At 39.9% G+C, this 13,635-nt stretch overlaps 1 protein-coding gene across 1 annotated transcript in view; it reads right to left on the bottom strand.

Moving 5' to 3' along the window:
* Positions 1-2,011: 2,011 nt before the first annotated feature.
* The window catches only part of agxt2 (alanine--glyoxylate aminotransferase 2), a 35,950-nt gene continuing 24,326 nt past the window's right edge, over positions 2,012-13,635 (bottom strand). Inside the window, exons 11-14 of the mRNA XM_005720366.2 lie at positions 7,480-7,568; positions 5,709-5,858; positions 4,804-4,902; positions 2,012-2,113 (exon numbers count right to left, since the gene is read on the bottom strand). Coding sequence (XP_005720423.1) covers positions 2,012-2,113; positions 4,804-4,902; positions 5,709-5,858; positions 7,480-7,568 — 440 coding nt within the window. The remainder of the gene's footprint in view (positions 2,114-4,803; positions 4,903-5,708; positions 5,859-7,479; positions 7,569-13,635) is intronic.

Raw genomic sequence — 13,635 nt, 5'->3', positions numbered from 1 at the left:
GTGTCTGTTAAAATTTGTCTTACATCCACCAAGGTCTTCAAGGCTAACTTTTGACAAAAAGCCTTCTAACTCAAAAATAATGAGTCTTATAAATGTTAAACACAGAAAATACCATATACACCATTTAAAATATCATGGTGCATTTGACCTCTAAATCCTCCTTCAAGGGCAAAATGATGATGATGATGCTAATGCACATACCTGGTCATACATGTGGTGGTAAATGGCCTGTATTTGTATAGCGCTTTTACTAGTCCCTAAGGACCCCAAAGCACTTTACACATCCAGTCATGCACCCATTCACACACACTGGTGATGGTAAGCTACATTGTAGCCACAGCCACCCTGGGGCGCACTGACAGAGGCGAGGCTGCCGGACACTGGCGCCACCAGGCCCTCTGACCACCACCGGTAGGCAACGGGTGAAGTGTCTTGCCCAAGGACACAACGACTAGGGCTCGAACTGGCAACCTTCCGATTACAAGGCAAACTCCAAACTCTTGAGCCACGATCGCCCATGATCCATGATGTAGAAGATCATCAGTTCAGGCCACTACCTCCATCGCTCCATGGTCCAGTTCTTATGTTTCTGTGTCCATTGTTGGTGCTTTTGATGATGGACAGAGGTCAGATGGGCACATGACCAGTCTGCACATATGCAGTCCCATACACAGCAAACTATGATGCACTTGTATCTGTCAGAACCAACATGAACTTTTTTGGCAGTTTGTGCTATGTTAACCCATCTGTGGAATCTTTGTTCCCTGCATGCATCAGTGAGCTGGGCCACCTGTGACCCTGTCATTGGTTCATCACTGTTTCTACCTTGGACCACTTTTGATCAATACTGATCAGTGCAGAAATGGTCTGACCCAGTCGCCATCACAATTTGGCCCCTGTCAAACCTGCTCAAATCTTGATACTTGCCCATTGTTCATGCTTCATCTTTGAGGACAAAATGTTCATCTGCTCCCTGGTATAGCTCATCTGCAAACAGGTGCCACAATGAGGAGATAATCGGTGTTATCGACTTCACGTCTCAGCGGTCAGAATCTTAGGCCTGATCAGTGATCGGGCAATGATATATGGGGATTCTAAATATGTTACATTGGACCTCTTGCCTCTTCTTCAGGGTCAAACATTTAAAAATATTTTGTTTTAACCGTTAAAACTATGCTACAAATGAAACTGCTTCTGTTTCTATCGGCACCATTTCAGAAACGATTCTGGCACATGGGGATCATAAATATCACATTATAGGCTCCAACCAAACATCATGTCACATTTGACCTCTGACCTCACTTTAACATTTCACAATCCCACATCTTCCTTTCGTTCAAGCTGACCCTAAAAGGTGTTAGATCTTTAAAGAAAGCATCAGAAAGAGAAAAAGGAATGAGGTAATACCTATTATCCATGACCTACTGCTACATAATGTCTCTGTAATCAATGTAAACATCTGTCATGTTGCCCGTATCTGATTTTTACTGCCATATAAACTTCTTACAGTATGTTTTAGATAATGAAATGAGTATATACATGAAATACAACACTATTCTCTTATAAGTAAATACTGCTCATGGTGGAGGTTTGCACTCTCGGAGTGCTTCTTGCTTCCATTAATGCCTCTGGGAATCGTGTGTAACAGCGAACAGCTTGTTGGATGTGTCTAAAAATAATAATAAAAATCATGCATTCATTTCATCGTATGTTTGCAGTTTTATCGGGAAGACAAAAACAAAATGAAACTGTAATTCTGTGGTCGGTTCATCTCAAATATTTTTACAGGCTGATCACAAAAATGTTTATTCATTCAATCTGAAGTGAGCAAAATGACATCGAAGTTAGAGAAACAGTAAAAATCAGTGACTATAAAAGACTGATTTCAGTGGAGCCATTTTTATATAATTTGAAACATTCAGACAATACATTTTTAATTGTTTTTTTTTTAAAGTAGAAGTCCCTTGCTGAATGGTTTTCCATTCCAGTTCACTCCTCGGCATTGACCTGCTCATTTTCTGTCCGTGTAGCCCGAGATTGCTTTATTAAACACCGCCAGGAAGAAATCTACATCCTCCCTCGTGATGCACATGGGGGGTTGTATGCGGAAGGTCTAAAGTGGTGAGAGAAAGGAAAAAAGAAGGTGAGAGTGGAGCTCATGGAGCGAAATAATCTTTTTCTTTTCTTATCCTGAAGGCAGAGCAGGCGCATAAATTAATATCTAAGCCGGGAAAGGCATTTGCTTTTAAATCGAGACCCCCCCCCCTCTTTCTGTTGAACAATCGCTTGTAATAGGTGAAAAAGTTTAAAATGAGGTCCCTGTTATCTTCACTGTATCACGCATGAATAGCTGTGCATTAATTGAAAAGAAAAAATTACTTTTACAGAAAAGGATGCATTTTAAACTCAAGGACAAGGCAGTTGAAAAGCTTTAAGCATCGAAACAAATTGTAAAGAGGCTTTCACATTGATTCATTGTTGATCTGCGAATAAATCTAGAAAGTTACGCTCTGGCTTTTTTCCCTAGAACAATACAAGGTTAGCAATTGTGGCAGTGACATTTTGATTCCCGACTGAATGGAGTTTTCAAAAAATGTGCACCATATAATGTTTTTCATCCAGTGTAATATTTCATAATGAGTAACATAAAACGCCTACAGTATTTTCCGCAGCCAGTCAAAGCACTCTGCCGGGGACGTGCTGTATGAAATAAAACTTTCTCTTCAACAATGACATTTGATCAGAGATGGAGGTGAAATAAAGTTTTTGATGAACTGGGTACTCTTTTTCTGCTATTAATATTACTATTAACATTTTTATTATTTTTTTAAAAGCTTCAATTTATAAGAAAGTGAATAAGAGACTTGCTGTCAAGCACAGTAATTAGGTTAGACCACCAAAAAACTTCCAAAAAGGTTGGGATGCTGTCAAATAAATGAATAAATAAGAGAATACAATGACTTACAATCTACATTCACTGATCTTTTGGCCTCTTTCTGGAAGACAGCTGTGCTCTCCCTCCCTTTCTCTCTCAGGTTTCTCACACCTGATTGCCACAGATGAAGGCATTCAGATCATTTGTGGAACTTCAGATTTACCTCCAGCAGAAAGATGCTGTTCAGCCACTGGATTCTGAGAAGGGTGTGCATGCTGAGTTAGTGCTGTTTTGCTGTTTTGTTTGTTTTTTAAGTGCTCTTGGAGGTTAGGAGTGGCAAACTTGTGGGACTTGTTTTGTAAAGTGTTTTGTTCATTAGTGGAAGCTTATTGGGTTTCTCTGTTATTGCTGTTTTGAGGCCAGCCGTTAGCTTAGACGTTATATTTTTGGCTTCAACCCGGAGATTAGTGTAGTGCATTTGGTTTTTTAGCCTTGGAGACGCTGATGCGATTTTTTTCCCTCCTATTCATTTTAAAATGTGTAGGGTCATTGTAAATGGTTAATTACAAAAAGTTAAATAATTTCCTTTGATACACAGCAAAGTTTTTGGAAGCTCAGTCTGTGGTTTGCACCGCAGAGACTTTTTGTTGTAATGTATGTCTCAGAGTTTGCAGGCAAGGAGATTGTAACACCATGTTTTTTGATAGTCCTGTTCAAGACTGAGTGTGCCGTCGCATAGACTGTTCAAAGTTTTAGCCTTGAATCTTTCGCTTGTTGAATTTTTTAAAGAAAACAAACCTAAGTTTGACCGAAAAATCCTTGCTAATAACTGCTTTAAAGCACATTCTGAAGGGCGGGGCACAGAAAAGCAGAAGCTGGTGCACCACCATTCTTTTGTGAAGTCTAGTAAGTCAAATCACTTCTTGAAGAACAAAGACTTGTGCTGGTTTGACGAGTTTAGATGAGTGAACTTCCTCAAGGGCAAAATAGAGATTCTCCATCATGATTTAGTTATTTTTTGTCCCATATTTATAGTTTTATAGCTGATTTTTACACTCATATTTCCTAACTCTGTATTGGGTTCTTAAACTAAGAACACCCCATGATTCTGTTTCTTGTAAAACAACCTTTTCAGCAATAACTCTCTGATGACTCTCACATAGTTGTGGAGGGATTTTGACCCACTCGTCATTACCTTTTTCAGTTCATTGTGGTTTGTACAGCTCAAGTTCTCATCAGTGTTTTAGTGAGGTTGTGACCTTGACTTTGACTGTGTGTTTTCAGCACCTTGAGTATCATAAGCCAATTTGGGCCAGGCTTTAGCTTCCAGACAGATGACCTCACATTTGACTCTGAAATGCTCTGGTCTGGTATACAGATGAGTTCAAGGGCGACTTGGTGACTGCGAGACGGTCCTGTGGCTGGAAAACGAGCTCAAATCATCACCCCTCCACCACTGTGCTGGACAGTTGGTTAGATTGGTTTGTACTTGTATGCTGTGTATTGTGGCCAAACGCCTCCACTTTGGCGAAATCTCCCAAGGAGATGCCTTGTGATTTTTAGATGCATCGCTGCAAACCTAATCGGTGCTGTCATGTTCTTTCTCCTGGCAACCCTACAGGCTTTTTGTAATTGTACTGCCATGAACTTCAACATGCTGACTGAAGCCTGCACCGTCTGTAACTTTGGTTTCTTTGTAGTGTCGTCGAGTATTGCTCTTGTTGTTGTGTTCCACGCCAGCCTGACGAATCCTCTGCTTTTATAGACAAGTTTACACTTAACACTGATCAGTAAATAAAGTGAATCTGATTAGTAGCGGTAAGGGTGATTTTGTTTTTCGCATGGAGTCATGTAAACTTTTTTTCTTTTTCCACCACATGACTGTAAACTGACACAAGGATAGGTCAGCTCATGGTGACTCCGCCTACCTGTCCGTACACTCCTCCTTTGCCTATCAGGACTCCCATGTCCTTGATGTCCTCAAGGATCTCACTCATTGCTTCAGGAGGCAGCGGCTCTCTGCTGCCCTGTGGTTCAAAAAGAAGATATGAAAGGACACAAGGATGTGCTAACTAGTATTACTAATATTACTCATCTACTTCTATAGCACCTTAAAGCAAGCGTCATGTCTTCTGTGGTCTAATATGTTAATGTCTCCTCAGTCAGAAAGCTTAGTTAAAGTATTAAATGGCATTTTTGACTTCCACATTTCCTCCTGTTTAACAATACATCACGAAAGGTGGTGCATATGAATAGGATCAGCGTGCACAAACCTCATTCAGAAAATGTAAAATGTAAGTTAAAAACAGTATTGTTATTATTTTATTCCCAGTAGTTCACAGAAACAGTTACTTTTCCAGCCTTTCGTTCCCACAACCACCACATACCAACTTTCTGAGAACCGCTGCTGCCATCAAAATCAAAGTAAGATAAGATTTATTTGAGGTAGTAGTAAAATGTTTAAGCATTTGATGCGTTTCATTTTGAATAAAATGTGCGTCTTTTCTGTCTTTCAGTCTTTCTGTTTTTACACAGTATCCCAACGTTTTTGGACTTTAGAGTTTTTACTTACAGGCAACATGACAGAAATGTTAAATCAGCCTTTGGACATAACCAAATATGTAAACTGAAGAGTCAGACTGATTTTTATTCAGTGTGGGTTTTGGGAAGGAATAGTTTGGCTAATCTTCTCTGCTAACAGCTGCTGCTGGTCCACTGTAGTATTTTTAAAAACAAACTGAATTTGCTCTGCTCACCTATTTAAGCGCAGATGACAGCTGCTGCTACTCCTAATGGTGTACGAGAGATGAGTCACTTGTTTAGAACGCACTACCTTGTCTTTAACCATTTCCACGCCGATCTGGAGGCCTTTTCCACAGACATCACCGATAATCTCATATTTGTCTCTGAGTTCAGCCATTTGCGTCATCAGATAGGTGCCCACATGAAGACTGTTGTGCTGTGTGCTATCCTCTCTGATAGTCTGAAAAGAAATTAATTCCACATAAAATGTGCAGCATTTTGTTCTACTTCATTTTTTTCCCCATTCGAGTTGCTAAAAAGGAAAATAATGCAGTACAATCATTTGAACTTAACAAGGTAACAACATTCAGTTCAGTTTTGCATGTTAGGAAAAAAATTTTTTCAGTCAGTGCTTGTTGTTTATTTTCAAAAACAAATACACTGAAAAACCCCCAAATCTGTGGCCATGCCACGCTCTACATCATGCTACAGCTACGTGGTGGAAAATGTGAAAGGATTCCTTCTCAAGGTTTGGAAAAATTGCCCCTTTTTTGCTTTTTAATCAGCTTACACCTGGAGAAATGTGATCTGGAGTCTTTGGCATCTTTAATCATATAGTCAAATACTTTTAATAAGGAGGGGAAATGGCCAGCTATTAAACCACTTCAGAAAAGCAACAAGCCCCACAATTTTTACTGACAGTAGGACCACAGCTTGCCCATCGTCTGTTGGATAGGACAACACTCTGTGTCGTAAAGCTCAGATCCCCTAAAGCTGGTTTCTTTAACATGACAATGAGTTCACTGTACTCAAATGGCCTCCACAGTCCTCAGCTCATTAAAGAACCTTTGGGATGTGCTGAAGCAGATTTGCATCATGACAAATCTGGAGAAACTGTACGGTTCTAAATAGCTATTAGGTTAAACCTTGGCATATCTCAGTAAGGTGTGCAGTGTATTCACCAAAAATGAGGAACCTGAAGAAGTGAAGGACAAAAGAAAAAGTGGCTGGCCTAAAAAATATGATGAACAGTATCTGACAAAACCTGGGAGATGGATATGGCCTTTCAGTTCATCATCTGCTGTTTACCAAAGCATCATCAGAAATGGTCCCAGTGGACGGGTAGCTGTCTGCGATGAATCCAAATGGGAAATTTTTGGGTCTAATTATTGTCACTATGTATGAAGGAGATAAAACAGTGCGTAACAGAGAGTCTACAGTCATCTGTAAAGCACGGTGGAGGCTCTGTAATGGTTTGGGGCTGCATTTGAATCAGTGGTGTTGTCAAAACTGATGGAATTGTAAACACAGAAAAGTGGATCAAATTTTGATCCACTATGCAGTCCCATCTGGAAAATATATGATTGGTAGATTTGTACAAAGAAAAATGTTAACCACTCAAATCAGTTTGCAAACATAAATGTTTTTAAGCTACTTCCAAGTTGCTCAAAAATATATTTGTACTACCAGATTAATATTTTCTTTAGTTGTTAGTCCCCTCGTCAACTCTCCACTGCCGAAGCAAACATTGTGTTTCTTAAAAGTAAAAATGGCACTGCATATAAAATGGTACTCAGCAGTATATTTTATGATGTATAATGTGCTGCAGCTTTTATCTGGTTCACTGTGTTGTGTGATAAGCTTTATCTGCTTTGTTAGCAAAGGTAGAGACAAATAAAAAAAGATGTATAAATCACTATACTTCCCCACTCGTACAGAGGTGTGCGTAGTAGCAGGGAAAAAAAACTAAACATGTAATCTATCTTCATTCACTGGGCGAAAAGACAAGTTATAAACTTGCCTCACTGTTTTATTAAGAACTTCTCAAACTCGTCTATGGAAATAAGAAGATCGGTTCTTACATCGAGAACTGATGAAGCAACGGCACACGCCAAGGGATTTCCTCCGAATGTGTTGAAGTGGGAGGCTTTCACAAAGGAAGCAGCAATTTCTGGAAAAAAACACACACGCACACACATGAATAAACAAGCTCACACCTCCGCTCTGCTGCTTGTAATCAAAACTTCAGCCTCAGAATACAAATGTCTCAGAATACATGCATTGCAAATGATTTGTGTAAGTATCAAGGGGTTTCATGTTAATTTTTGGACAGTGGGGTCTTTAAGAGCATAAATCGTGCATCTAAAAGTTGACCAGTACGTGAAAGCTGTTTCTACCATGAACGCACAGCAGCCTATTATTACACACCCACTCACAGAAATAAACATGCATTTTCAAGGCTAGCGCTGTATTGGTAATTACCACGTGAGTCAGTGTTTGCTCTTATATCGTTTATGCTTTATGTCAATGGATTTTGCATGACGTTCTGAGGAAAAAAAGTCTGTGTTTGCATTTGAAATTGAAAATTGCTGGGATCACATAAACAAATTTAATTAGGGCAGCGAAAAAAATACATAAAAAAGAGGTTAAGAGCGATCGTGGCTCAAGAGTTGGGAGTTCGTCTTGTAATCGGAAGGTTGCCGGTTTGAGCCCCGGCTTGGACAGTCTTGGTCCGTTGTGTCCTTGGGCAAGACACTTCACCCGTTGCCTACTGGTGGTGGTCAGAGGGCCCGGTGGCGCCAGTGTCCGGCAGCCTCGCCTCTGTCAGTGCGCCCCAGGGCGGCTGTGGCTACAATGTAGCTTGGCATCACCTGTGTGTGAATGTGTGTGTGAATGGGTGGATGACTGTATGTAGTGTAAAGCGCTTTGGGGTCCTTAGGGACTAAGTAAAGCGCTATATAAATACAGGCCATTTACCATACATGCTAATTGAATTTAGGACTTGCGCATCTTAATGTAATCTCACCTGGTGTGGTAACAACAGCTCCCACTGGGAATCCATTGCCAATACCCTTTGCCATTGTAACCATGTCAGGAATGACATCATGACCTTGGAAACCCCAAAAGTGGCTTCCCGTTCGGCCAAATCCAGTCTAGACCTGTAATGTGCAAATGCCTTTTATATTAAAATTCTATATATCGCTCACTAATAATTAGATTATTATAATACACAATTGGATTATATAATTACATAATACATTAGTTATCCACAGTTTACTCAAAGAAACCAAGAGTTTCTAAAATAAATTCCATTGAATTGCGTTTAGCTCGCTTTTATAATTACTGCATTGGCTTAGCCTTGCAATACTGTTTGGTTTTTGCTTTATTTCATGTTTGAGAAAAACATAACACCTTCGTGGTGTCTGACCTCATCAGCAATGCAGATTCCTCCTCTCTGTCTTACAAGTTTGTAAGCTTCCTTGAGATAGTTTTTCGGGTACTGTACAGCTCCTCCCATGCCCTGTGCACACCAAACACGCTTATATTCCTTTGCTAACATATTCAAAAAAAATAACAAAAACAGAAGCAATCATGCAGAAAAAACCCTGAGTGGTAGCATAACAAATATATTTAGTAAAATGAATGTTGTTTGTCCACTACTATCACACGGAGTCAAAAATAAATCCAGCCATAGCCATGGATAAAAAGAATATAGTACCTGAATAGGCTCTCCAAAGAAAGCTGCAATTTGACTTGGAACGCTGGTAGCAAATGTCTCTTCTAACTGTTCAATGTAATGTTTATTTGCTATGCAAGCACCTGTGGGACCAGAGACAACAGTAAAAGTAAAAGTAACAGTATACAAATGTCTATATGTTTTCAAAAAGTGTTTATTGCACCACAAGAACTTGCCTTTTCTTCATGTTTCAGACAGAATCATTTCTCATGCAGGTGTGTTAGCACGCTGAATTTGCAGGTACACTCTAGGTGAAACTCAGGCTTACAAATTTCCTCAGAATGATTAACCATTACAACAAGTGAATGATTAGCAGTTTGAACTGCAGGGGCATAAACACTTCTTTCGCTGACCTTTCTTTCTCTGACCACTCTTATTAAAGGTCTAAATTTACCTGGCAAAACAAACAATTTAACCAAAATTCACACTTATCAAGGCCATAAATGACATGGTGATTTTGGGTAATTCTTCTTTTCCAGGGTGGAATGATTGCACAGAATGCATAATAAATAATGGGTTTAAAAAACGTCTTTCAACTTGACAAGGCCAAGGTCTGTTAAGGTCCTGTTAGGGATCATGATTGACTACAGCTGGTAGTAAAAAGGATTTGTTTGACAGCACTTACTGGATTGACCAGTACTCAGAACAATAGGAAAGTCCAAGGAACTCAGTCAAGATCTAAGAGCTTTACACAATTTGGGGAGGTCTTGTGGAGCTATTTCTAAACATCTGCAGATTTTAAGCAAGTAGATGCAATTTGAAAGTGCGTCCCCTTTAATGAGGTCTGGAAAAATCCCCAGATTTGAGGAAATCGGTTAGGATGTTCAAGACCAACACAGGAACCAGAAAGCCTGCTATGAACTGGAAACAGCTGGAACACCAGCATCACTGTCCACAATGACGTGAGTTGTGCATCTCTATGGACGGAGGAGAAAACAATCCCCTGCTCCAAAATCAACACCTTCACCTGAATACATCAACACCTGAAATTTGCAGTTGAACTTGGCAAGCCAAATGCCTTATTGTTGCCAAAAACTATTTGGCAACAATAAGGTAATATTTGAAGAGTAAAGGGGAGGCTCTCAAACCTAAGAACTGTATACCAGCTGTCAAGCATGGTGGTGGTAGCATCATGCTCTGGGGTTGTTTTGGTGTTAGAGGTACAGGTAAATTACATAAAGTGGTTGGAATAATGATGAAGGAGGACTACCCCCAAATTCTTCAACTTCATGTCGAAGCTTCGACACAATTGAATTTTCTGGAATGGCCTTTCCAAAGCCCTAACATCAACGTTACCAACAAATTTAGATTAAAATTTAGATTAAATGCTCAATGATGGCTTCCAAACTGAGGTGCAACTTCAAGGGAACTTTAACTCTTCCCCATTTGAAATCCTACTAGGAGTAATGCTTGAAGCTCTTTTCTCAACTGAGTGGTTTCTGTCATATTTCAGGCCTGCTTAGAGAACAAAGTAGCTGGGTTTGCACCAGAAGTTAAATAAATAAATACATTCTGACTTATGCACCCAATTCTTTTGTTTTTTTTAAGTCATTATGTAGAATAACGTCAACCTGGAAAAGAACTGTTCAAAGAAATCCCTAAAAGGGTCAAATTACCATAACATTCATACACAGGAAGAGCAGATGTTAACTTTTGACCACAACCATTCATCCTTTACATCCTTTTAGTGTTATAAACATCACGATTGTAAGCACACAATTCACGCACATGCAAGCTATTATTAGTGCAGACCATGGAGATGAATGTTCCTGTTTATGAGAGCGACAATAAAGATAATTGATGTGTGATAAGCCAGGGGTGTGTGTGTGTGTACCTTGAGCACAGCTACACTGTCTGATGGACTGCACAGGGGAGTCCCTGCAGTAGCTTCCTCCCCAAGGACCTCTAAACACATCAGGGCACATGGTCTGTTTATTGGGCAGAAACCAAGTCAGCTGGGTCAGTCTGACAGTTAATGGTTAACACAGAACAAAGATAACATCATAAAACCTGGAATGCTGCCCATAAGATTATTTGCAATGCCTGCTCAAGTAGTACCCGCACCAACAACAAACCCTTACCGCTAGACGGCACATCCGCATCGGTTTTTGAGAATTCAGGAAACATACTGAGAAAGGTTGTAATGAACCACTATGGTGGCATACATGTAAACACAGCTTTTCCTGAGGGTGCCACGCACCAGCATTTATTTGTTCTTCTTCACAGTATACACTGTGGACATGAACTATAAGTCTAACATAAGCCACATGCAAAAATATTCCGAGGACACAGCAATTGTGGGATGTATTAGGAACGTACAGGTGGAAGAATACAGGAACCTGGTCAGTGCCTTCTGTAACTGGATTAAGGAGAACTGCCGCATCATGAATACAATCAAAACTTGACGAGAGAATTGAGCGTAAAAGCGGAGCAGTCAATTTACTGGTCAGTTTATAGTCCTACCGTCACCTATGGTTACAAGCTCTGGGCAGTGAAGTAATGAGGTCATAGGTACGCAATGGCCATGGAAAATTTAAAGAAACTAATATTTCTTTAAACGGATGGAACCGGCTTCCTCGCCCTCTTGGTCATTGTTTGGTCATTGGAGTAGAGCTCCACATCATAAGAAGCCAGTTGAGTTATTTCGGATATGTCCTACCGGGACAAGGCCCTGGGGGGAGACCTAGGACTCGCTGGAGAGATTACATCTCTTGGATGAGCTGTTAGAGAAGTCTGGGTGTATATGGTTAGACTGCTGCCATTGTGACACAAAATCGAATAAGCGGTAGGACATGGACGGCCGGCCGGCTGGACATCAAAGTGGCGTAGTCATACAAATATCTTGGTGTGCAACTTGATGACAAACTGGATTGATCTATCAACTCTGATGCCCTCAATAAAAAAGGGCAGCACGGACTCTTTCTCTGCAAACACTAATTCTTTATTGAGTGTAATAAAATGCTGCACTTGTTTTATCATGCAGTTGTTTGGCAGTGTTGGCAGCTTTGCCGGGGTAACAACATCACTTATAAAAACTGTAAGAAGCTGTATAAGAGGGTTAAAAAAAGCTAGCTCAGTGTTGGGTGGGGCTTTGGGAGCTGTGTTTGAGATGTCTGCGACTAGTGAGCACCCCCCACCCCCTCCCATTTAGACTGGATCCATCGATCCATCCTTCCTTCCATCCTCTCTTTTTGTTCTTCTTTTCGACTGTAAATGGGTTTTGTCGAGGATCAGTTGCCGCTCCTGATCCTTTGATTCTGACCTGGTGAAAATACACAACTCAAGACAGACTTTTTCATTTCAACAGCTTCTTTATTATCCCATTTACAAGGTGGAATAAGTACAGCGCAAAAGCCTCCTGCAGATTTGAAGGGCAGTCTCTCGATCTCTTACATATATACTTTTTCAAAGTTGCTCATTCAGCGCCTACTTTTCCCGTTATTTATTACTCTGTGTTCCTGTACCCTTCATACACAGTGATGATCAAAATGGTGCTACACTAGGATTCTGTCTCTTTCACTACACTTGTCTTCATCCTATAAAGTGTGAGTGGTTATATACAGAGGCTTGACATACAACAAGTTCATCACCTAGTTCTACATTTTGTCTATAATTACCAAGACTGTGGTTAATGCTGCTCTTTTGCACCCTTTCCTTTAATGCTGCTTCTTACTAACTATTTTTCTCCTCCAGTTTCACAGGGGGCTGCTAGCAGTATAATACTATCCACAGTTCCACAGTTTATTACATTTAAAAAGCTGCACTTGAATAATCTGCTTTTCTAATAAAGTCACAACAAGATTAAAAATGTGAATTTTGCAGAGGTACCATGGTGTAACAGGTCCAGAAGCCTAAATTTTGTCCCATAATGTATTCAAATAAAATTAAAAGGGGACATAATGAATGAACATAATGACAATTAATCAGTTATATTTCCTGTGGCAAAGGGGATGAATTTGAATGCACATCTACATCTTTCTGTGGCTTCATATTAGAGTATATCAATGCTAACCTTGAAAAAGGGTAATGTGATAAAAAGCAAAGCCAACTCTGTGATGAAGGACAAAGAAAAATATTGTCTTGTCTCATGAACATAATATAATGCAAATTCCAACAGTCAACCAATGTTCATCAACTGAGGCCCATCCACTCAACATTAAACATTAGCATAATATTGCTTCTCCTGCTTATATCCTCCTGAGAACCAAGCAAAAAAGAATCTTCCCATTGAACTTTTTTTGTGATTTCCTTTCTCTCTGGAGCTAAAAGAGGCCACCCAGACAAGGACTTAGGGGTAGGACAGCTCAAATAAGTCAAAAGATATAGACCATTACAGATGACATAAATGAATAGGCTGGTTCTCAGGAGGATATGGATGAATGGCAAATGGCACAGCCTCTAGTATGTTTATGCTGTACAGCTAAATGTAAAACTAGAAAGGCGGGACAGATTTCTATCTATCTATCTATCTATCTATCTATATCTATATCTATATATATAT

The sequence above is a fragment of the Pundamilia nyererei genome, unplaced genomic scaffold (genome assembly GCF_000239375.1).
Source record: "Pundamilia nyererei isolate P.nyererei 1_Seehausen unplaced genomic scaffold, PunNye1.0 scaffold00002, whole genome shotgun sequence".
NCBI classification, from domain to species: Eukaryota; Metazoa; Chordata; class Actinopteri; order Cichliformes; family Cichlidae; genus Pundamilia; species Pundamilia nyererei.
The sequence above is the reverse complement of the archived record's forward strand: the minus strand, read 5'-3'. Positions and strand labels throughout refer to the sequence as shown.